The 24,150-nt window shown below is 36.7% G+C and overlaps 1 protein-coding gene across 1 annotated transcript in view; it reads left to right on the top strand.

The window, feature by feature from the left end:
• Positions 1–24,150, top strand: part of GTF2E2 (general transcription factor IIE subunit 2) — a 61,667-nt gene that overhangs the window by 15,178 nt on the left and 22,339 nt on the right. The window contains exons 3-4 of the mRNA XM_069485231.1: positions 9,951–10,042; positions 23,910–24,017. Of these exons, the coding sequence (XP_069341332.1) occupies positions 9,951–10,042; positions 23,910–24,017 (200 nt within the window). The remainder of the gene's footprint in view (positions 1–9,950; positions 10,043–23,909; positions 24,018–24,150) is intronic.

Genomic DNA, 24,150 nt, shown 5'->3' with positions numbered 1-24,150 from the left:
ACAGGCATGCGCCACCATGCCCGGCTAATTTTTTCTATATATATTTTTAGCTGTCCATATAATTTCTTTCTAATTTTAGTAGAGATGGAGTCTCGCTCTTGCTCAGGCTGGTCTCGAACTCCTGAGCTCAAACGATCCGCCCACCTCGGCCTCCCAGAGTGCTAGGATTACAGGCATGAGCCACCGCGCCCGGCCTTTTGATCTTTTAAAAATATCTTTTAAAGCTTAATCTAAAGTTATAAAATACCTGTGCAGTAAGAAAATTTTGTAAAGAGGAGAAAAAACTTAGCTCCACTTCCTTAATTCATTGATTGTTACCTTGTATGCTTTTCCTTTATTACATACTTGTAAACAGGCTTCCCTTCATTCCTGTAGCAAATATTTATTGATTACCTACTGTGTACCAAATACTTTTCTAAATTTTGAAGATACCTTGCATGTGAGAGTATGTTTCATTTAAAGAAAACTTGAAGATGGTGCAGAAGTGTGAGAGTGTCAGGAACCCCCATGTGCTCATAATACACCTTCATTATCAATTCTGGGCTCATCTGTACCTCTGCCTACTTGATTCCACTGCTTGGATTATTTGGAAGCAAATCCCAGACATCCTTTCTTCTAGAAATATTTTAGTATATTTCTCTCAATGGTGAGGACTCTGTTTTTAAACATAAGGTGCCAGTGTGCTAGGAGAACTCTTCCTCTGTTTTACCACCTTTTTTTTTTTTTTTTTTTTTTTTTGGAGACAGGGCATGAGCCACCACACTTCTTTTTCTTTTTCTTTTTCTTTTCTTTTTGGTAAAGATGGTGTCTTGGCCTCCGAAAGTGCTGATATTACAGGTGTGAGCCACCATACCTGGCCTGTTTTCTTTTCTTTTCTTTTTTTATATTCTTATTTCAGCATATTGTGGGGGTATAAAAGTTTAGGTTACGTATATTGCCCTTGCCCCCCTCCCCCCGTCAGAGCTTCAAATGTGTCCATCCCCTAGACAGTGCGCATCGCACTCATTATGTATGTATGCACCCATCCCCTCCCCCACCCACATTTGCCTGACACCTGATCAGTGTTATTCCTGAATGTGCTCTTAGGTGATGATCAGTGAAACCAATTTGATGGTCAGTACATGTGGTGCTTATTTTTCCATTCTTGGGATACTTCACTTAGTAGAACGGGTTCCAACTCTTTCCAGGAAAATACAAGAGGTGCTATATCACCATTGTTTCTAATAGCTGAGTAGTACTCCATGGTATACATATACCACATTTTATTAATCCACTCATGTATTGATGGGTGGCCTGTTTTCTTAATAAATAAAATTTTAAAACTTTGGGATTGATAAAATGATGTTTTTTAAGGTTTTTGAATTCTTTCTTAAATAAGGTTTACATGGCAAATTGCTTGACTTCTCTGGCTGGACTTGCTTCCTTTCTTTCTTTTGCCCTGCGTTTTGGAGTTTAAAGTGATGATCTGAGGCCAGACATAAAGGCTTAAATGCGTGTTTTCTTCTTAGATTTAAGAATCCTTCAGTTTTATGGTGCGTGGTGACCCTTCATCTTGAAGTGAGAGCAGACTAATGGGCAGTAATTGAATCGATTGCTTCTTTTAGTTCAGGGACGTACAAAAATACATGGTCTGGAACATAGGTATGTAACTTCCCATTACATTATAGTAATCTCCAACTGTGTCTGTAGACCCAGCCTTTCAAAATTACGTTTTTATCCTTTGCATTCTCTCTTCAGAGCACATTGTTACAGAAGCAGGGCCATTACCTTGCACAAGTCTGGGGAGCACCATTCATACTGTGCTGGGGGGTGCCATTGACATAGAATGTGATGTCAGTGGTGCCCCTCGAAGTTGTGTTCTTGGGTGTCCTGATAGGCTCCCCATTCAGCCTCTGTGTTATTGCTGCCTCTGACTCTAATCACCATGCACACAAATACACAAATATTCCTTGTAGAAACTTATTTAAATGGAGACAAAAGTTAGGTCCTTTGGGACTCAGCCTCCCTAACAGAGTAGTAACACACACACTCACACCCAAGTGCCATAAAAATCTTCAGCTTTTGGAGCTCCTTTGAGATTTTTAGGGCTGCCAAAATGCAGATATTCCTGCGAGGGGTAACACACATTACGGTTATTTTTACTTAAGTCTAAATGAGTTTCAGGTCCTTTTTGAAGAGCAGAGGGAATGAGAAAGAGGAAGAGTTGGACCTTTGGGAAATAGAGGACAGTGCCGCTGTGTGGGTACCTAAAGAGTAGGAAGTGACAGTAGTAGTTTTACCTGGGCTAACTTAGGACCTCTCCAACATTTATGGAACTATCCCTTAGACTTTTTGTGAAGGCCTTTTCAGGTTAATCTTTTTAAAATGTGGGGATTTCTTTTGAAGGTTTCTCTTCTAAACCTGTCATTAGAAGTAACTGTGAGGATAACAAAGATTGGGAGAGAAAAGAGAGTAGAGAGAAGCAGTTTCTACATTATGCCTCTCAAATTAGTTTAATGTACCTTATTAATAAACTTAACGTTAATTTAAGAAGTTATTTCACTATTGATTTCATAAACATTATTATAGAAAATTTTATGTAAATAAAAATTAAAAGCTTCACTCCCCATCCTATCTCCCTGACATAATAAACTGTTAATGTTTTTCTTTTCTTCTAGAGATTGGCTGTATAAATCTAAAAATTACACCTAGTTGAAAGTATACCAAAGTTATTACTTTGTATTTTAATTTATTATGAGTAGGGCTTTTTTTTGTATTGTCTTTTGGGGAGAAGTTATAAAGACTAATAACGTAAGTTACCATTTCAAATGAAATTTTAGAATGATTAGAAAATTGGTTTAAGACATCTCGTATTCTGGCCGGGCGCGGGGCTCATGCCTGTAATCCTAGCACTCTGGGAGGCTGAGGCAGGTGGATTGTTTTGAGCTCAGGAGTTCAAGACCAGCCTGAGCAAGAGCGAGACCCCTGTCTCTACTAAAAACAGAAAGAAATTAGCTGGACAACTAAAATATATACAAAAAATTAGCCGAGCATAGTCGCATGCTCCTGTAGTCCCAGTTACTCGGGAGGCTCAGGCAGAAGGATCACTTGAGCCCAGGAATTTGAGGTTGCTGTGAGCTAGGCTGATGCCATGGCACTCTAGCCCAGGCAACAGAGTGAGACTCTGTCTCAAAAAAAAAAAAAAGAAAGAAAAAAAAAGAAATCTCATATTTTATTTATTTTTGAGATGCAGATGAACTACTTACAATTTTTTCAGGTCCTCTTGTCCCTAGAAAAATAGAGAATGAGAAAGAGAAAAAGGAAACCACGAAGTCAAACATGTAACTAATTTCAATTATTTCAGGTTACCTTGTACCCATCTATTCTACCCAGAACCATTCTTCTGGTTAAATTGATAGAGTATATCCACTATATCCACACAATTGAATCACAGGTAACTGTATAGTGATATGGAAATATTTTTAGGATATATTAAATGAAAAGAACAAGGTACAGGATAGTGTATATAAGAAAAAAGGAAATGATATACTTGGATCTGCACAAAAATCTTGGGAGGCTCTACAAGAAATTAATCGCAGTAGATTGTGGGGATGGGTAGGGGAAAGGATGGGGTAACAGGGATATGTGTAGGCTTCTCAACATATACCTTGTTATATTCTTGTGGTTTTGGAACCATTTGAATTTATTACTTACTTAAACCAAAAGGAATATCTATTTTAAAAGGAGAATTAAAAAGTACTATTCCTTGACTTTGGTTTTTAAAAGTCTGTTATAAATCTATTTAATACATTTATTGAGTTCTCTGGATTCTAAAAAATTAAAATTAAGATTAGTCAGCAGTTGTCATTTTGATTAGTCTTTGTGCTTTATTCACACATAAAAATGCTTATAATAATTATGCTTCCAGTAATGACTATGTGTAGCAATGCATGCCACCTCCAAAGGCACTTGTGTGCTTTGCTGGAAGTCTCTAAGACAGTGTATTTGTAAAGTTTATGTTGTAAATGATGACAGTTTGCCCCCTGTGAGTGTACTGATAACTGATGAGCAGCTCAGAACATTCATGCTTTGTTTAGCTTCGGGGCATATCTGAATAAAAGCAAACCCTGTAATACATTGTTATTTTCCACCTTAAATTAAATGTAATAAAGTCTTTTAAAAGTACAGTAGAGGCCGGGCACGGTGGCTCACGCCTGTAATCCTAGCACTCTGGGAGGCCGAGGCGGGTGGATCGTTTGAGCTCAGGAGTTCGAGACCAGCCTGAGCAAGAGCAAGACCCCCTTAAATAGAAAGAAATTAGCTGGAAAACTAAAAATATATAGAAAAAATTAGCCGGGCATAGTGGCGCATGCCTGTAGTCCTAGCTACTCGGGAGGCTGAGGCAGGAGGATCTCTTGAGCCCAGGAGTTTGAGGTTTCTGTGAGCTAGGCTGACGCCACGGCACTCTAGCCGGGGCAACAGAGAGTGAGACTCTGTCTCAAAAAAAAGAAAAAAAAAAATACAATAGAGCTCTAGTAATATTTTGTGTTGAATTTAGGGTAAAGATTAATTCTGTCTTTGGTGGATTAGGCATAATTAGGCATGTAGAAAGACACACACCATTAGCATTTTCTCCTGTTCTGAGACTATAGTTTTGAAATTAAAATGTAAGTTTATATCAAGCAAATGCCGTAAACATGCCTTATAAAGAGCAAGAGAAAATGGTAAAAACAAAACCAAAGTAAAAGAATAGTCTGTTGTGCTTTTCTAGATCTTTCCTCCAACCCCCTTTAAAATTTTGTTTACAGAAATGAGGGGATTTAAAGTAAATAACATAATTTTTTAAGTGTATAATTTTTAGTTACATTTTGTTTTATGCTTTTTATGATATATTCCCTCCCGTTTCAAAAGGCCCAGTGGAATATTTGCGGGGCTGGGACTCGGAACTGTACTGGGACCTCGGGTTGCCAGGTCAGAATAAAATGATGCTTTTGCTCTATTTATGAAAAAAGCCTTTGAATTGAATTCTCTAGTGCCTTCGAACATATGTGACTTTGAAATATGATTAGTTAATCATAATTGCCTTTGAATATAGAGCAACTGACTCAATTTAAGCTCTGGAACTCTCCAAGACAGGCCATGCGTCTAGTCAGTTTGGTGAAACAGCAGCGAAGCCTCCATCTGTGCTAACCATGGATATCTTACAAGTAAAATGTAGGCTGACGATAGTGTTAAGACAGTGTGGGCAGTAGGGGTTTCTGTTTACAATTTACCTGAAATTTGAGTTGTAAGTTAACATTTATTTGACAAAATTATCTGAGACTTTTTTGGGGAGCTCCAGCACTTTGTATGTAGCAAACAGGAATGGTTTCTAGGTAATTAAGTAATTAACCGTGTTGTGCTGAACCTGGAAAGATCTAATATCTTGTTACAGCAGCCTTTGGGTTTTGCAAGGGATGCTTTGCTTATGCTAGCTGAATGCTGACTAAGAAATAGAAGGAGTAGAAATTATGAAAAAAAAACCAAACCTTTAAAGATTAAATTTACCAATGAGGTAAAAGGGCAGAAGTTGATCTTTAGGTCAGTGTGTATAGTATCCTGGAACTCTAGTACCTACTAAATAATGATATTTTCTTACTTGAATACTATAAAATTAGAAATTTGGTCCACAGTTGATACTGATTTTTAATAGACATGAAAAATTGCTCTGAGCCATGAAAATAATGTTATTACCTAGAAAGGTACTGTACCCTCCTCCTTAACCAATTCTTCTTAGGATATATTTTAATTTTAAAATGTAGTTTACCAAAAAGACTTAATTTGTATTTATTTTGAGAATCCGTAAATAACTTCAACATTATATTTAAATGCTTTGATAAATATATTTTGTGGCTTATCAAAAATGAAAGGTTGTTTAAAAAGGTTTTCATTTAATAGCATAACTTGTATATTACAGTAAAATAAATTTAACTGTGAGAAATTAATTAAGATATTAGGAAAATCTGAAGCTCTATATATTATCTCTTGGGTTATAGTATAATGCAATCCACATAATGATGTCTTTTATGGTCTTTTATTTTTGTATAAAAATCACAATTGTGATAATTTCATGGCATTCTCTGCATTTATGCTACAAGTCAAAGAAAACAATTTTGAACTATTTTCTCTTATTTGTTAAAATATAACAAACTTTCTTGTAAGTAACTGGTTTTTTACCAGCCAGTAGTATAATTTGCACATATAATCAGAAAGCTTTAGTCCAGGATTCGCTTTTAGTCTAGATTTTTCTTTAAGAAAAATCCTTTGTTAAGACAGACCAAACTGCTAAAATGAATTGTTCAGAGAAAATGAAATTAGCAAGTAACCAGTTAACATCTCAAATGCTTATGGTTTACTCCAAGATCTGGATAGCTTCATATAAAATGTAATGAATTTTCCATTAAGGCACAGATGGTAAGGGTGGTTATCAAATAGCACAAGGCAGTCTTCATATTTTCATAATAAAATTCTACCAAGCAATGAAATGAATACGTTGCTTTTTTTGGTATTTAGTAGGAACAAAGCTTTCTGGTTGATTTTTCACGGTAAAATATTTTCCTATTGCATCATAAGGACATGTACCACTAAATAAAAAAGATCATATAAACCTACCTCTTGTCTGAAAGGACGCTGCTGAAGCGATGGTATCGTCTGTTTGTAATGCAGTCTAGTGCACAGCCAAGATGGAGCTGTGCTTCTATTGGTCGAACCACAATGCAGCTGACAGTTTCCTCTCTGTTCATTTGCATTAAGTCCTGCCACCCTTAAGAGTAAATCATTCATAAACTTGAATAGAGCTGTCTGGGATATCAGCTGTCACCCCCTTTCCTTTATTTTTTGTCCTTAAGCTAAATTTCTGTGTAGGAATTTGTGAGTTACTAACATATTGATGATTCCTTAGTGTTTTACTATAAAATTTCAGATCCTTTAGTGACTACTTCAGTGCTGGGGCTAGAAGATAATGTCGGGAGAGGTAATTACTGAGGAAACAAACAATCCTGGTTTACCAGCTTGATGTTTCCTCCAGGAAGTATGCATAAAATCTCACGAATTAATTTTTCTTTTCTCTTTCCTTCTTTTTCTTTCATTATTTGTTCCATATATAAATTTTGCCCTCTGGGAGTGATTATTTCCATGTGGTAGTTTGATTTAGGAGAAATTCTGAGGAAAAAGAATTGGTTTTTCAGCTCTGCAAGTTGCCAAGAGGGTTTGATTAGGTAAATGCGCTTGTGTATTTAAAAAGCAATCTATTAAATGGCAAAGTCGTCTCCAGTTGGCTGTTTAGAGACACAATGTTTTTAGTTACGGTGTATTATTTAGAGTTGTCCAAGCATAACACAATCAAGAGTCTTAATTATGGGAGTGGTTATTAAAACATTAGCAAAGTAAATGCTTGCTTTGTAGGGCTGACTTTTAAAATTGTAGATGAATCGAGACATTAGTTTCTGGGACTATAAAGGAGTACACAGAAATATCCTTATCACATTCACTTATTCAACAAACATTTATTGAATATTTATTATGCTTGGCATTGAGTTAATACTGGAGAGATACCATGCTAAACAAAACTGTATGTGGTTCACAATTGACCGTTTGTATAGTGTTCGTCCTTAACATATTGTCATCTCTTTTTCATAGTCTTTCCAGTTAGTTGTTTACACAGGAGTGTAGGGTAAGCTTAATATTATTTTACTAAATTTAAACAAGGAAACATCAAACGTACATTTATAAATTTCTTTTCTTTTCTTTCCTTTTTTTTTTTTTTTTTTCTTTTAGAGATGAGGTCTCGCTCTGTTACCCAGGTTGGAGCGTGGTGGTATGATTATAGCTCACTGTAACCTTGAACTCCTGGGCTTGAGTGGTACTCTTGCCTCAGCCTCACAAGTAGCTGGGACTACTGGTGTGCAGCACTACGCCCAGCTAATCTAAAAAATTTTTATAGACATGGGATCCCACTGTGTTGCCCAGGCTGGTCTTGAACTTCTGGCCTCAAGTGATCCTCCTGCGTTGGCCTCCCAAAGATCTGGGATTACAGGCATGAGCCACCACACCCAGCCTGGATTTCCATACTTCAACAAAATAGCCAGTTTCAGATGGAATAATACGTGCAAAGGCTAGTTAGTGAGTTTTATACAAGGCAGTATCACAGGGTTTACAACTGGATTTGAATACATACTCAACTGCTTACTACCCAGAGTTTTCTTATGGTTAAAGGGGGATAATGGATTTTAAATAGGATTTTGGGGGGGGATTAAATGTGAAAATTATTTAGCATGATGTTTAGCAGATAGTAATTGCTCAGTAAATACTAGTTACTGTTATTGTTAAAAGTGTTCTGAACACCTTGGGAAAATGAACTATGTAGGCAATATTTCATAAATTGAAATAGTGAATGCGAAAGCATATATGTGAGGCAGTCTTAATATTGTTACTTTTGGAAACATGGTAGACTTCAGTGTGCTAATGAAGTTATTGTTGAGATTGTAACAAAGTTAGTTTTAAAGGAAACTTGCATATGAAATTTCATTTTAGTCTCAAAAAAGCATACTCAGTAAAGACTTAAATCTCAAAGGAGTATTATGTTGCCATCTAGAAGCTGTTCTTTTGGATCTCTGACAAGTGTTACATTTGACTTGTGGTTGTTCTAATGGAATCTTTTGTTTAAATCATTATTACCAAGCTGGTGCCAGAGATTGGCGCTCCCCTCCCCTTTTATTTAACCTCTCCCTGTGTGGATCACCCACGTGGGAACTTGGCAGTATCTGATCTGATGCCTTGCTAATTGAATGTGTACTTCTGAAATGTGTTTCTAGTGTTCATGATGGATCTTTTACTTTTCCTACTTATGACTAATGGAATGCATTTGTGACGCAATGGTGGCATTAGGGCTCCTGCCTGCAGTTGTGCAACAGAATGATAGATATTCTGAAGCAAATGGTCTTGTATACAGGTTTTTCCACACCAGATTGAGAAGGGGGGGGGGCTGTTTCTCAAAGTGGTTGGGCAGTGCTGTGATCCTTTTTTAAACACTCATGTGCATGCAGTGGTAGTGCCTGTACTTTTTATTCCTAATTTATCTGTAAAATTTTCTTTGAAATAGTTAGGGTGTCTTTTTTTCCTATTAATTCCCATTTATTTTTTTATCTTATTTTATTTTTTTTTCTTGAGACAGAGTCTCACTCTTGCCTGGGCCAGAGTGCCGTGGCAGCAGCCTAGCTGACAGCAACCTCAAACCCTTGGGCTCAAGCGATCCTCCTGCCTCAGCCTCCCAAGTAGCTGGGACTACAGGCATGTGCCACCATGCCCGGCTAATGTTTTCCACATATTTTTAGTTGTCCGGATAATTTCTTTCAATTTTTTTCAGTAGAGACGGGGGTCTCACTCTTGCTCAGGCTGGTTTCGAACTCCTGAGCTCAAACGATCTGCCCGCTTCCGCCTCCTAGAGTGCTAGGATTACAGGCATGAGCCACCGCGCCCGGCCCCATTTATTTTTCTTAAGTTAGTAAGTAGAAATTGATGTAGTAGGTGATAAATTGAACTTTTTATCCCTTAGAAGTAATCTCTTTGTGTTAGAAGTGCCTTATGAGTCAGATTGAAGTTTGTATTGTTCCCTTGTTTAATAAGCTGTACTTCTAATTATGGGGGGAATCTAATCAGAATTCAGGTAAGAGTGAGATAAAGGTGCTTATAAAAGAACTCTATTTTAATGCTTTTAAGTTATTTATACTTTGTTCCTACCCTTAGTGAGAAAATTGGTAGTTTAATATACACTCAAAGATTTTGTATTTTTCAGCAAAATTTTACAGCATAGAATTTATTAGATGAAAAATTCAAGCAAGCCTTACCAGTGTTAAAATCATCGTGGCTGCTTGAAAGTCAGAATGAGGTCCAACATGAAAATGTTATAATTGGTTTTTGAACTTTATTTCCAGATCATAACAATGGATCATTTAACTTGAAAGCTCTATCTGGAACCTCTGGATATAAGTTTGGTGTTCTTGCTAAGATTGTGAATTACATGAAGGTAAGTACTTTTCTCCAATAACAAAAGCCCTATTTAACTGTTTGGCAAAAGAAAGGAATTAGGATTTACAGAAGCTAAATTTATATACACATGTCAAAATTTATCAAATTGTGCAAATTCAATATGTGCAGTTTATTGTCTGCCAATTATACCTCAAACCTTTTACATTATGTTAAATCGTCATTGCAGCAAGTCACTGGAGTTGCTTGGTTGATGGATTGAGAGAGACAGGGTTTTGTTCTGTCTCCTGGGCTAGGGTGCAGTGGCTTTATCACAGCTCACTGCTCACTGCAGCCTCAAACTCCTGGACTTAAGTAATACTCCTGCCTCAGCCTCCCAAGTAGCTGGGACTACAGGCATGGGCCACCACACCCAGCTAATTTTTCTATTTTTGTAGAGACAGGGTCTCACTCTTGCTCAGGCTGATCTCAAACTCTTGGCCTCAGGCAGTCCTCCTACCTTGGCCTCCGAAAGTGCTAGGATTACAGACATGAGCCACCACACCTGGCTCTAAGTATATTTAATTTATATTACTTCAGGTACACAATTTAAGCCCACCATTTCAGTTAATAAGGGTTCATTCCCAGGCAAGTGGATATGTCATCTCTTAATTAGTCAGTACCTGCTGGGCTAGCAAAACCAATGGGAAGATGTGAATGATTTTTTAGGGTATTACTTCTATTGGTATGAAAACTAAAAACTACATAGTTCAGGCAGATGGTGGTGACAGCTTTTCTACTTATTGGAGGAGAAAATGAGAGACATTTACTGAGGGTCTTAGTAGAACATTGACTCACAAAAGAATTAGAATTTAATATTTGGAAGATTTAATATTTTTTGAATACTAAATTTTGATCATCTAAGATTTTTGCTTTACTGAGAACTTTACATCTTAACTTTATTTATTAAAATGAAATTTCATTTATGGCTGAGAGGGCTAAGCCATTTCAGATTTGCTCCCTTCTTCTGCCAAACTCTTATTCCCATTTAATTACTAGTCGCATCTCTTGAGGTCAAAGACCAGCACTGTATTTATTATTTTAATCTATCCACTGCTTAAAACATAAATCAGATTTTTAACTATGCTAAGACTTTTCTTTTGTAATTTAAGAGATATGTCTGGCTTTGTCTGAATTCTGTGGTTTGTATTTGATTTCTAGTATAAATATGTTTCTAATTTCCCATTATTAAATAATATACTTGGACATTTATATATTTACCATTTTTATTCCCTCCATCCATTTCCCCCTGTGGTAAACAGTGATTAAAATCTATTTGCTATTTATAGTGGTGACAATACCCAGAAAAAAAAAAATACATGTCCTCGAGGCTCTTGTCTATTGAAGGAGACTGACATTTAAGAGTCATATTTTTGCTGTTCTGTTAATGTAGTCTTCACTTATCTAGAGACTCCTTATAATTTTTTCTGTCTGGAACAATGATCTTCAGATTTTTACTCATGTCTCCTAAGACAATTTTGAAAAACTGTGTACCCCTTTGCACATACTTTACTAGATAACTACACTATTTTAAAAAGTTTAGTGACCAGAAATATGGAATTTCTGCAATATTGTAATATTTCAGTAAAATACATTACTTTTAAATTTAATAGAATGTAAATGCCATTATTAATTTAAAAATATAAAAAGAAACTAATGATTGGATATTTTATTTTTGCTTTGACTTTATATGCCCTTTCCATTTCTCCCTTTGAATTTTTGATTATCAGACTTCTCTGCCCCAATAATGTGTAACTACATTGAAATTAAAAATGTTTTTCCTGTGACTATAAAGCTTTACGTGTTAAAAATACCTTCTGGTTTGAGTTATTTTTACAAATTAATGCATAGTTGATTAGAATAACCTATGTAGATTACAATCTTGATTAAATTTCACTTTGTAACAGAAATCTATTCTTAAATGAATAGAGCTGTCTCCCTCTCTTCCTCTCATAGTTCTCATATTTGGAGATATATATTACTTATTGATACAATGAAATGGCATTTGGTACCAAATCTATTTCCCTTATTTAGATTTTGTTGGTTTTAAGTTCTGAGAAATACATGTTTGTATAAATAAATTAATTCTAATGGAATTAACTTATTAATGGAAGTTTTTGTGATGTCAGAATCTTCCAAGTTATATGCCAAAAGTCACTTAGTGATTTTTATCATCAAGCATCCATCAGTTGACAGTTCTGTTAGGTCCTCGTGCAGTTTTGTTGAGAGGAAAAGAATGGAAACCACCTGACTTGCCAATTTGTTATCTGGTCCTTAACCATCTATTTTCTTAGCTTCTAGGAAGTATATCAGAAAGGCTTTACCAAGACTTATCAAATGTTTAATTATGTCAGTTCCCCTCCTTCCCCTCATAGGCACTTTCTTTATTCTGATATACTCAGAAGCAGTCGAGGAAATAAAAATACTAATTTCAGTATACCTTTGCTAACACAATTTTTTGGTAAGATGCTTTTATCTTATGTGTTTAAATATATTTTTTGTCAAAACCTTCAGGATAGAGGTTTAGCTCATTCAATTTATGGAAGGTATCTCCTGGTTAACAAAGTCAGTCTCCATTTTCAAACCAAACAGCCATATCAAATTTGCTTTATATCACAAAATATCTTTTAAGTTCAAATAAATGGATTAATACATATTTTGGATAATATAAAAAACACTGAGAAATAAATTACAGAATGCATACTAAAAGATATTACTAAAGTATTTGTGATGAAAATTATATGGCTCAAATAGAATTACAGTAATTTATCAAATTTATTTTTTTTATTTTTTATTTTATTTATTTTTTTTTTTGAGACAAAGCCTCACTCTGTTGCCCGGGCTAGAGTGCCGTGGCATCAGCCTAGCTCACAGCAACCTCAAACTCCTGAGCTCAAGTGATCCTCCTGCCTCAGCCTCGTGAGTAGCTGGGACTGTAGGCATGTGCCACCATGCCCGGCTAATATTTTCTATATATATTTTTAGTTGTCCAAATCACTTATTTCTGTATTTAGTAGAGATGAGGTCTCGCTCTTGCACAGGCTGGTCTGGAACTCCTGAGCTCAAACAGTCCTCCCCCGTCGGCCTCCCAGAGTGCTAGGATTACAGGCGTGAGCCACTGCGCCCGGTCCAATTTTTATAATAATTTTTAAAACAATTATCTGCTGCTTGTTATGTTACATTGCATCATTATAATTTAAATGATAAAATATTTATGAAGCCAGGGATATGATAACAGTGTGTTACTCCTTTTTAAATGTGTGTGCCTGTGTCTTCTGATCTTCCAGTGTCAGCTAAAGGTATAAATAAAAGAGATGATTCAGAAATAACTTGGTACATTTTTATTTAGGATAATTAATGAAAGAGAATGATACCTACTGCTAAAAACTAATCAGTGGTACAGCTAGGGTATAACTTATTTTTATTAATAGGAGGTAGAAATATCAAACTATTTAAAAGATGTAATGAGAATTGACTAATTAGAATAAAAATTTCCTGATATGATTTTACAAAATAGGCTTTAACTACCATATTGAATAATGCACACTCAATCTAAAATAGTTCCTATACAGTTTTTATCTGTGTGTTTTATGTAGCATAATTTGAATGGTTTGGTACCCCTGGAAAAGATTTCTGTTATATTTAAAGGAATCAGCCTCCTTAATTGATATTGTTTTAGATCTTTAATTATGCTTTTCGTTCAGGCTAATAAATATTTAAGCATGTGTTTCAAAAATTGCTGAAGAGAATTACTTATATTTAAATCCTTGAAAAAAATCATTTTTATCATTAGATTTATTTATTTATTTTTTAACCAGTGTTCTCTTTGCTTTGCTTTTATCGGACTTTTTCTCCTAAGAGCAATGCATTCTTGGACAACACTGAGTGCAGATGGGGGTGTGTGGAGATGGAAGAGATGAAGTTGTTTAAAGGGAAACTTTAAACGATTGCCCACAAATTATATTAATGATATATGAGAATTTAGAATGTTCCAGCAAAGTCCAAAATATCCTATTTTTAACTCTTAGAAATATGTAAGACTGGAAAAGACAAGTCGTATAGTGGATAGTTTATGGCACCTCAGTTATTATTTATGAAGGGTTCCCCCAAACAGTATTTTTTTTTTTTTTTTGACTTTTGTTTGGGTCCCTGGAGTTTATTAAACCTTGAGGCAGTGCATCATAAATTCTGAGTGTAAGTGAAAGTTGGACCTTTTGAGGGAGGGATTGTGAAGATGGGAGGGCCTATTTGGAAAGGGAAAAAGTACTTGTGGAAGGTATCTGTAAACTGATTCTTGGAAAGTCTCCACTGTCCCCAGGGTACCTTTAGCAAAAGAAGGGTAATAACAAAAATGCTCCTCACAGTTTATTCATTTACTTACAGAGGAACTCTTTAATTGTTCAATGAGAATTATGTATAAATCACATGGAAGAGCCATCAGGAAACTAAGATAGGTACAGTGAAATTTACAGCAAGAAGTGATAACTTGAGAGAAAATACTAAACAGGAAAAAAAAAGATTAAAGGCAGATCCAAGAACGTCAAAGTCATAATACTGAGAACATTTGGCATGGGGACAAACTGCCCAACACATCTCACAAGCTCCTGAGATGTTATTGTTATACCATAGCCCAGTAATTTACATTAAAACAGTAACCGAGACATCAAAAAGATTAAATTATATTCAGTGACATGTTTAAGAAGATAGAAGAAGTTTAGGGTCCATCTTAGAAGGATTTTCATAGAAATGATTAATGTTGTAAGACAAATTTTATTGCATAAAGGAATAAGTCTAAAAAGCATTCCAAATTTTCTTAAAAATTCCCTCATGAAGGACACTTCTTTCTTCATATAAGACACTAGTTCTTAGATGACAAATTGGGGGTGCACTTTGTTTATGAAAGAATGACTTTTCTCTTGATCTCATCCCTCTGTGTGTATGTGTCTCAGTTATGTGAAACATTATGTTGAAAAATTCAGTTAATTTGGTTTGTTGTAGTTTAGTGTTGCTCAAGTGTTGTTCTCCAGCCAGCATCTGCAGCACATCACCTGGGAACTTGTTAGAAGTGCACATTCTTGAGCCCCTTCCTAGACCTGTATGCAGCTCAGCAGTGTTCTTGTGTTTTAAAAAGCCCTGAAGGTGATTGTGATGCAAGCTAAAGTTTGAGAACCACTGGCCTGACTTCTATCTGAATTAATTCTGACAATTATTTTTTAATTTAGAAGCTCTGAAGTCCATAGAAATTAAAATAAATTAAAAGACTGGCTTACAGGCGCAGTTCTGGTTGATGTTAGGGTTGGATCAAGAACTTGAATTTATTTACAGTTTTAAATAAAGCATTTAAGTTATTTGACAATATCAGGCATAAACATCCTTAAAAATATGTGAACAAATTGAATTTACTCATATGAGTATGTAGGGATAATAACATTGTGATGAAGTAAAGTTTAGGAATGTTGAAGTGGTTCATATTTGAAAATTAGTGTAAGTCATTTAGCAGAATAAAGAAAAATCGTATCATCTCAGTAGATCAGAAAACATTTCTGTTAAAATTAATACCCATTTATGATAAAAACTTACAGCAAATTAATAGTAGAGGCAAAGTTCCTTAATCCAATAGAGTAGCCTTTCTCAATCTTCTTACCCTGGAGGAACCCTTGAAATAATTTTCAGGTCTCAGAGAACCCTTGCAAAAAGTTGTTACGCCCCCAGCTCACATGTTTAATCTAATCATTAAGTTGTTTCTACAATAAGTTAATGATAATTACCATTGTTCTTTTGAGTAGAGAATGATATTTTCTGTCTTTGTACTTATTTTGCTGAACTTATTAGCCTGTTGGGTTGGTTTTTTTGGGTGTGGTTCCTCCCTCCTTCCCAGAAAGGATATCAGCTCTGGTGTCAGTCATATAAGTAAAGGAAACTTCAGTTTTTTCTTTTTAAAAAGTTTTCTATTTGATTTCTTTCCTTCTTTTTTTTTTTTTTTACCTTATCAATGTAGGCAGTTTACCTATCAGATGAGCAGATTGAGAGAAAGAGTCCTTTACTCAAGCATACATTTGTGTGGAAAAGGAGGGAAAATAATTAATTTTGTGTTTTTTAGTTCTTCCAGGTGGTCTTTAATAATGCTTCAGACTTGCTGATATCTTTCTTTACTCTGAAGCCCAGACAGCATTGCAAGATTTCCTTCACCACATGATTTTTCCAAAGATTCAATGTTCCTTTGAAATCCAAAAGTCTTGTCACTTAAAGTGAAAGCATTTTTTTCCTAAATTTGTTCAACTGGTTCATATTATTAAAAAAAAAAAAAGCGTCTACTAAGAAGGCTAGCTTCTGCAGTCATTCTTCACTGTCAAAGCACTCAGTAAAGTATGGCCCAGAATTTTCTTGAAAGTGCCTCTGTAATTCAACTTTCAGCTTAAATGTTCTGTTGAGAATACCTCCTCTGCTAAGCCACTAGATTTCTGTGTGTAGCAGGAGATTTATGTGCTCAAGTGTGCTGGTCTTTGTTTAATCAAGCAAATCATTTTTGTAGCATCATTCATGACATTTTTCATTCATTTCCAAGGGTTTTTTAAGTACCTCTCTGAGGAAAGCAATGACATGAGACAACATCAGGTTTTTTTTTTTTGTTTTTTATTTATTTTTTTTTTGAGACAGAGTCTCACTCTGTTGCCCAGGCTAGAGTGAGTGCCATGGCATCAGCCTAGCTCACAGCAACCTCAAACTCCTGAGCTCAAGGGATCCTCCTGTCTCAGCCTCCCGAGTAGCTGGGACTACAGGCATGTGCCACCATGCCCGGCTAGTTTTTTCTATATATATTTTTAGCTGTCTATATACTTTCTTTCTATTTTTAGTAGAGATGGGGTCTCGCTCTTGCTCAGGCTGGTCTCGAACTCCTGAGCTCAAACGATCCACCCGCCTCGGCCTCCCAGAGTGCTAGGATTACAGGCGTGAGCCACCGCACCCGGCCTTTTTTTGTTTTTTAAATGAGAGGTAAAACCTTGCCCGCAGTCAGCCACTAAAGGGGCACATCAGTGTAGATGCCAACAGTTTCTCCAGGACAGACTTTTTGTTGCAGGTACAAAGACACCACATTAAATATGTTCTGCCTTTTGTTTATTTGTGGTAGTTTTTTTGCAGCAGAAAATTTTTTCTTGAAATTCATTATTTAAAAATTTTTCAATCTGTTCTGTAGGGTATCAAAAAGAAATTTACATGGCATGCATTGATGAAATCAGTTGCTTTGTCAACCTGGATAGACAGGCTGTTGTTTCTCAGTTTATAAACCAAATCTCTTCAGCATCGTGTGACATGTCATCAGTTTGTTGACTTACCATACTGTTGGAGAATGAAACCTTTTCAGTTTCTCATCCTGTGCGTTTTACTATCATTTGATATGCTGACATTATTAGTTTCCTGCCAGCTGTGTGATTCTGCCCACCCCTGCCTCCTACCTTTTTTTGGGCAATAAGTTCTAATAATATGCGTCATGAGCCTTTTCACTAAATATGACTTAAAGAACAAGCTAAAGACCTTACTCCATTTGAGATTCCAGTAAGTACCTTGACTTGTCCAGTGGCTGTGATTAATATTTCAGTGTCCTTTCAGTTTTGTTGGAGTCATTCTGTTTGCCACAGAGGAAGCACAATGGAATAGGACACCTTGGATTATTACTAGCCCGGTAAAACTCATTGATTAGTACTTTTCATTAAAGTGGTAAGCTGTTGTGTTGTATCTCTTGCTGCGCTGGTGCAGTAAAATGGCTCAGGAGATTATATATATATATTTTTTAATTACTAATCTTATCAGAATTGTTCATGGGCCGGGTGCAGTGGCTCACGCCTGTAATCCTAGCACTCTGGGAGGCCGAGGCAGGAGGATTGCTTGAGGTCAGGAGTTCGAGAGCAGCCTGAGCAAGAGCGAGACCTCGTCTCTACTAAAAATAGAAATAAATGATTTGGACAGCTAAAAATATATATAGAAAAAGAAATTAGCTAGGCATGGTGGTGCATGCCTGTAGTCCCAGCTACACGGGAGGCTGAGGCAGAAGGATTCCTTGAGCCCAGGAGTTTGAGGTTGCTGTGAGCTAGGCTGATACCACAGCACTCTAGCCCAGGCAACAGAGTGAGACTCTGTCTCGAAAAAAAAAAAAAAGAATCGTTCATGGGCCTAGGTTTGGAATCCTCTTCTATCACAATTCTCATCTTCAAAATTCATCACACTTGACTGTCAGACATGTTTATAGAACAAAAATGTTAATGTTACAAAACTAAAAGGAATAACTAATTAAGAGAGCTGTAAAAAACACAAACACTTTATAATACATTTTAAATTTTATTGCTACATGAATCCATGTTTTGCAGCATTTACAACAGCAGAGTGGTAACTGGCAGTTGTGTCCTGGTGTGTAAAAATTCCTTGTTTCGAACGAGCATTTCCCTTAGATTTTCTGTTGTACCAGTATTGCTTGCTTGCTCCCATAAGTCAGTGGCACTGTGTAAAAGGAGGTTGGGGATGCGTCTGGAAGGGAGTCGGTGATGTTGTCAGCCTCCTGCACTCCCATTGGTGCAATATCGATCTTACCATTTGTCAGTGGCCTCCCCCTATTGCATCAAAAACTGATAGTTGGCCTCAGCAGAGTGAACGTGGCCCTGCTTGCACAGTGCCACGTGACACTAAAAGATTTCTGATGAAATCACTAGTTTGGCTGCCCAGTAGTTGCCTAACACTATGAGCACTCACATCCCATGGTGTGTGAAATTAAAAAAAAAAGTTTATTTTTTTAAATCATTATTTCTTGTGGAACCCTAGGATTTTGTGGAAAGCTAGTTGAGAAAGCCTGTGACGGAGGGTAACTATGAAAACCTAGATTTGACATCATACTTACGGTGAAAAAACGAATGCTTTTCATTGTACATATGCTATACCAATACGTTGTATATGTTACAAACTTGCCCAAAAATAGAAATTAAAAAGGTGGCAATAAAAGGTAGACTATTTTAAAATAATTTTTTAATGGTATAAAAAACCCTTTTGCTGACTGAAAGCAATATGATTAGGTCAGAAAAGCGGTGGTGGCCCAATTATCACGACTTCTATTCCATATTGTACTAGAAGTTCTACCCAGTGCAGTAAGGCAGGAAAAAAGTAACATGTAAAGATTGGAAAGGAAAAAGTAAAACTGTAGGAGTCCTGAGGGGAACATCCCTTTCCTTTTCTTTGTCATCTTTTAGAGGCCACCTGCATTGCCTAATTCATGGCCCTTTCCTCCAGCCTCTTTCTTGCCTTGTTTCATCTCCTGCTGTTCACTGTGACTCTCCTGCCTCCCCCTTTCCCTTGTAAGGACACTTGTGATGACATTGGACCCACCTTGCTAATCCACAGTCATGTCTCTCCATCTCAAGATCCTTGGTTTAATCATACCAGGGAAGTCCCTTTTGTCACACAAGGGTAAGGTAGCCACAGCTTGTGGGGATTTGGATGTGCATGTCTTTGGGGTTGGGGATGCATTATTCGGTCTACTATAATACATTGTTACAAAATCATGACACTAATTTTTTTAATCTGATCTCACCAGCAAGGCAATTTGGTAAATGTCTGTCTTTTTTTTTTTTGTTGTTGTTTCCCTTCAGAGACAGGGACTTGCTTTGTCACCCAGGCTAGAGTGCAGTGGTGTCATAGCTTATGTTAACGTGGAATTGCTGGGCTCATGCAATCCTCCTGTCTCAGCCTCCTGAGTAGCTAGGACTGTAGGCATGTGTTAGCATGCCTGGCTAAGTTTTTAATTTTTTTTTTTTTTTTTTTTGTAGTGACAGGGTCTCGCTGTGTTGCCCAGGCTAGTCTTGAACTCCTGGCATCAAGCGATCCTCCGCCTCAGCCCCACAGAGTGCTGGGATTACTGGCAGGAGCCACTGTGCCTGGCCTCCATATTTCTTTTTATGTCACTTCATGTGGAACATATTGAAAGGGGTTATAATCTTTAAAATTTTGAGAATTTTGATTTTCAGCACAGGATTTTGTTTGGAAGACTTTCTAAAAATAAAGATTAGAAAATTGTTTATAAAATTTTTAAGGTATGCTAGTTTTTAGGTATCATAGTTTTTATTTTTATACTTTTTAAACTCAGAAATCACAGAATGATGGACATACTTGTAAAACATTCTTTTTTAAAATGTTATTTCCACTGCATGAATTTCTTTCAAAAAGCAGTTGCTTTGTTACTTTTACACATCGGTTAAGATGCTAGTTTTACTTTGAAGGAGCAGATGGTTTATTATAATTATTTTTAAAATAATTGTTAGCAAACTACAAATAGCTGCTGTAATCATAGAATATCTAGCAGATTTGAAACATTTGCCTTTTTGTAAAGAGAAATTTGTAATTCATCTGTAAGTCGTCGTTCCTTACACCTTTGTGAAAGCTTTATATGGTATCTAAATTTTAAAAGTCTGCTGTAAAAAAATAAAATTCGCCACAATTCATCTGATAGTAGGCAAATCGCAGTAGGTTGCAGAATGCTGAAAACGAAGGAACAAGCGAGTCTGCACCTGTCAGTCCCTTTGTCCTGTGGGTTCCCAGCCTTCCCTCAGGGTTGCTCCATGCATGTCACCCTCTGAAATGTGGACCAGCTGACAGGAAGCCGAGGGGGCACCGTTGACAATCCACATACTAAATATTATTAAAGCATAATTTTTAAATGGAAATTTTAGAAAAAAATAATAAAACTTCTAAAGAGTCATCCAGATTGACTTGTTTACCCCTGCGGTGTGTGCGTCCCACTCTGGCGACCACGATGCTGTCTGGCAGCTGCCCTCGTTCCCTTCGCTCTGCGTTCCAGTCATTCAGAGGTCCTTCTCTTCAGTTTTCTAGCATTTGGCGTCTTCTGACTAAAGCTGTCTTTTTGACAGATAAATGTTTACCCAGCTTTGACAGCTTGTATGTTTAGCTTCTCCCCTCTATTGGGAGCTCTGAAAACACAGAAGTAGTTTGCATTTTGTGGTATGTCTCATTGCAGTACTCTCAGCACGTAGTAATCACCACTAAATATTTGAGTGAATAAGTGACTGAATTGACAGCGAATGTTCAAAAATTGTTTTTTTGTGTGTGTAGTGTTAGACTTAATATTCTTCTCTGCTTTCCAGATGTTCTAGTTTTGAGAAACAATTATTCTAGTTTTACAAGGCCTATCCCAGAGAGATTCAGTAACCTGCCCAATGTGATGGAAGTTGGAGCTTGGATTTCTTTTTCTTTCGAAGAGTTACTTTTGCTTTAAATAAGTAGTATATCTCATTGTTCAAAAAGTAAAACAATATAAAAAGATATAAATGAAGAAATCTGGTTCTCACCTCCAATCCTCTGTGTTTTCTCCCCTGTCCTGCTGCTTATAGTAACGTCTTTTAGTAGTTTCTTGTGTCTTTTTCGGTGATTGTGCAGAAACAAAGTACAAATATATATATATTATTTCTGCTCTTTGCCATATACCAGATTTCATACTACGTGATTTTTAAAATATATGCTTTTTCCTTTTACATTTACTTTAAAAAAAAAAAAAGACTTTATTTTTTAGAGCAGTTTTATTTTAGGTTCACAGCAAAATTGTGTGGAAAGTACAGAATTCTCATATCCCCGCTTCGACCTTCCCCCACTACTTCCTCCACTGTCAACATTCCCCCACCAGAATAGTACATTTGTTGCAGCCGGTGAACCTACGCTGACACATGATCACTCAAAGTCAGTAGTTTACATTAGGTTTCACTCTTAGTGTTATATTAATACTTCCGGTGTATTCACCATTAGAGTTTCATACAGAGTAGTTTCACTGCTCTGAAAATCCTCTGTGTTCTGCCTATTCATCCCTTCCTCCCCCCAGTCCTTGGCAGCCACTAAATTCTTCACTGTCTTCATGGTTTTGCCTTTTCTAGAATGTCATATAGTTGGAACTATGTTGGCCGGGTGCGGTGGCTCAGGCCTGTAATCCTAGCACTCTGGGAGGCCGAGGCGGGTGGATCGCTCGAGGTCAGGAGTTCGAGACCAGCCTGAGCAAGAGCGAGACCCCCGTCTCTACTAAAAAAAGAAAGAAATGATTTGGACAGCTAAAAAAAAAAATATATGTAGAAAAAATTAACCTGGCATAGTGGCGCATGCCTGTAGTCCCAGCTACTGGGGAGGCTGAGGCAGTAGGATCGTTTGAGCCCAGGAGTTTGAGGTTGCTGTGAGCTAGGCAGACGCCATGGCACTCTAGCCCAGGCAGCAGAGTGAGACTCTGTCTCAAAAAAACAAACAAAAAAAACTATGTAGTATGTAGTATTTTCACATTGGCTTCTTAATAATATGTATGTAAGGTTCCTCCTTGTCTTTTTCATGGCTTGGTAACTCATTTCCTTTTAGCACTGAATAATATTACATTGTCTGGGTATACCACAGTTTATTTATGGTAGGTGAATGGATTCACCTACTGAAGGACATCTTGGTTGCTTCCAAATTTTGGCAATTACTGTTAAAGCTGCTGTAAACATCCTTTGCAGGTTTTTGTGTGCACATAAATTTTCAGCTAATTCAGGTAAATACCAAGGATCGTGATTACTAGATTGATCGAATAGTAAGAGTATGTTCAGTTTTGTAAGAAACTGGCAAACTGTCTTCCAAAGTGGCTGTACCATTTTGCATTCCCACCAGCAGTGAATGCAAGTTCCTGTTCCTCCATATCCTCTCTAGCATTTGGTGTCCGCATGTGTTTGTTTGTTTTTTTTTTTTCTTTTTTTTTTTTTTTTTTTTTTTTGAGACAGAGTCTCACTCTGTTGCCCAGGCTAGAGTGAGTGCCGTGGCGTCAGCCTAGCTCACAGCAACCTCAAACTCCTGAGCTCAAGCGATCCTCCTGTCTCAGCCTCCTGAGTAGCTGGGACTACAGGCATGCACCACCATGCCCGGCTAATTTTTTCTATATATATTTTTAGCTGTCCATATAATTTCTTTCTATTTTTAGTAGAGATGGGGTCTCGCTCTTGCTCAGGCTGGTCTCGAACTCCTGAGCTCAAACGATCCGCCCACCTCGGCCTCCCAGAGTGCTAGGATTACAGGCGTGAGCCACCGCGCCCGGCCCGCATGTGTTTTTTAACCTAATAATTTGTCCTGGACATCTTTTCGGATTAGCACATAGAGAACATTTGCATTTGCTTTTTGAACACCTGTATAGTAACATGGATGTGTTGCAGTTTATTTAATTAGTCTTCTATTGATGGCGACTTGGGTTTCTAATATTTTCCTTTTACAAGCAATGCCACAGTCACCTTAAGCCACTTTTCTATGTTATACTTGTATATCCGTAGGATAAATTCCTAGAAATAGGATTGTCGGACCAAAGGGTTTAAATGCACTCATACTGCCAAATTGCCCCCCTTAGGAGTTGTACCAGTTTGCAGTCTTACCGGCAGTCTGTAAGAAGGCTTGTTTCCTTAAAGCTACACCTGTGCAGTCGTCAGACATTAGCAGTTTTGCTAGTCCAATAAGTGAAAAATACTTTGGTGGAAGCGGAGTATTGTTTCATATGTTTAAGGTCATTTTTTGTGATCTACGTGTTTCTGTCTTTGGGTCATTTTTATGTTAGGTTTTTGAAAGTCTCAAAATATTAGAGATATGAGCTCTTTGTGATAGGAATTGCAAATACTTTTTCTCACTGTATCATTTGATTTCATAGAGACATGAATTTGAACCTGGGTCTGTCTGATTTCATAGTCTGTGCCCTTCATCACCATAATTGTATTGCCTCAAATATTACATGTTCTACGTTCCTAAAAAAATTTATGTGTATCTGTATTGTAATGCATCTAGCATTTTAAAACTCTTCTAATAATGATTTCTTCCCTTGATAGACACGACATCAGCGAGGAGATACATATCCTCTAACTTTAGAAGAAATTTTGGATGAAACACAACATTTAGATATTGGGCTCAAGCAGAAACAATGGCTAATGACTGAGGTAAGATAGACTTAAAATATAAAAAACTAGTTGATTACCAAGAGATATTTGCTATAACTAGAGTATTTTTAATGTATTAAAATCTGATAATACTTTTTCTTAAAAGAAACACTGTAGGGTCTTTCTTTTTTAA

Source organism: Eulemur rufifrons, chromosome 12 (genome assembly GCF_041146395.1).
Source record: "Eulemur rufifrons isolate Redbay chromosome 12, OSU_ERuf_1, whole genome shotgun sequence".
NCBI classification, from domain to species: domain Eukaryota; kingdom Metazoa; phylum Chordata; class Mammalia; order Primates; family Lemuridae; genus Eulemur; species Eulemur rufifrons.
Note: the sequence above shows the minus strand (reverse complement) of the source record. Positions and strands in the feature narration are given on the sequence as shown.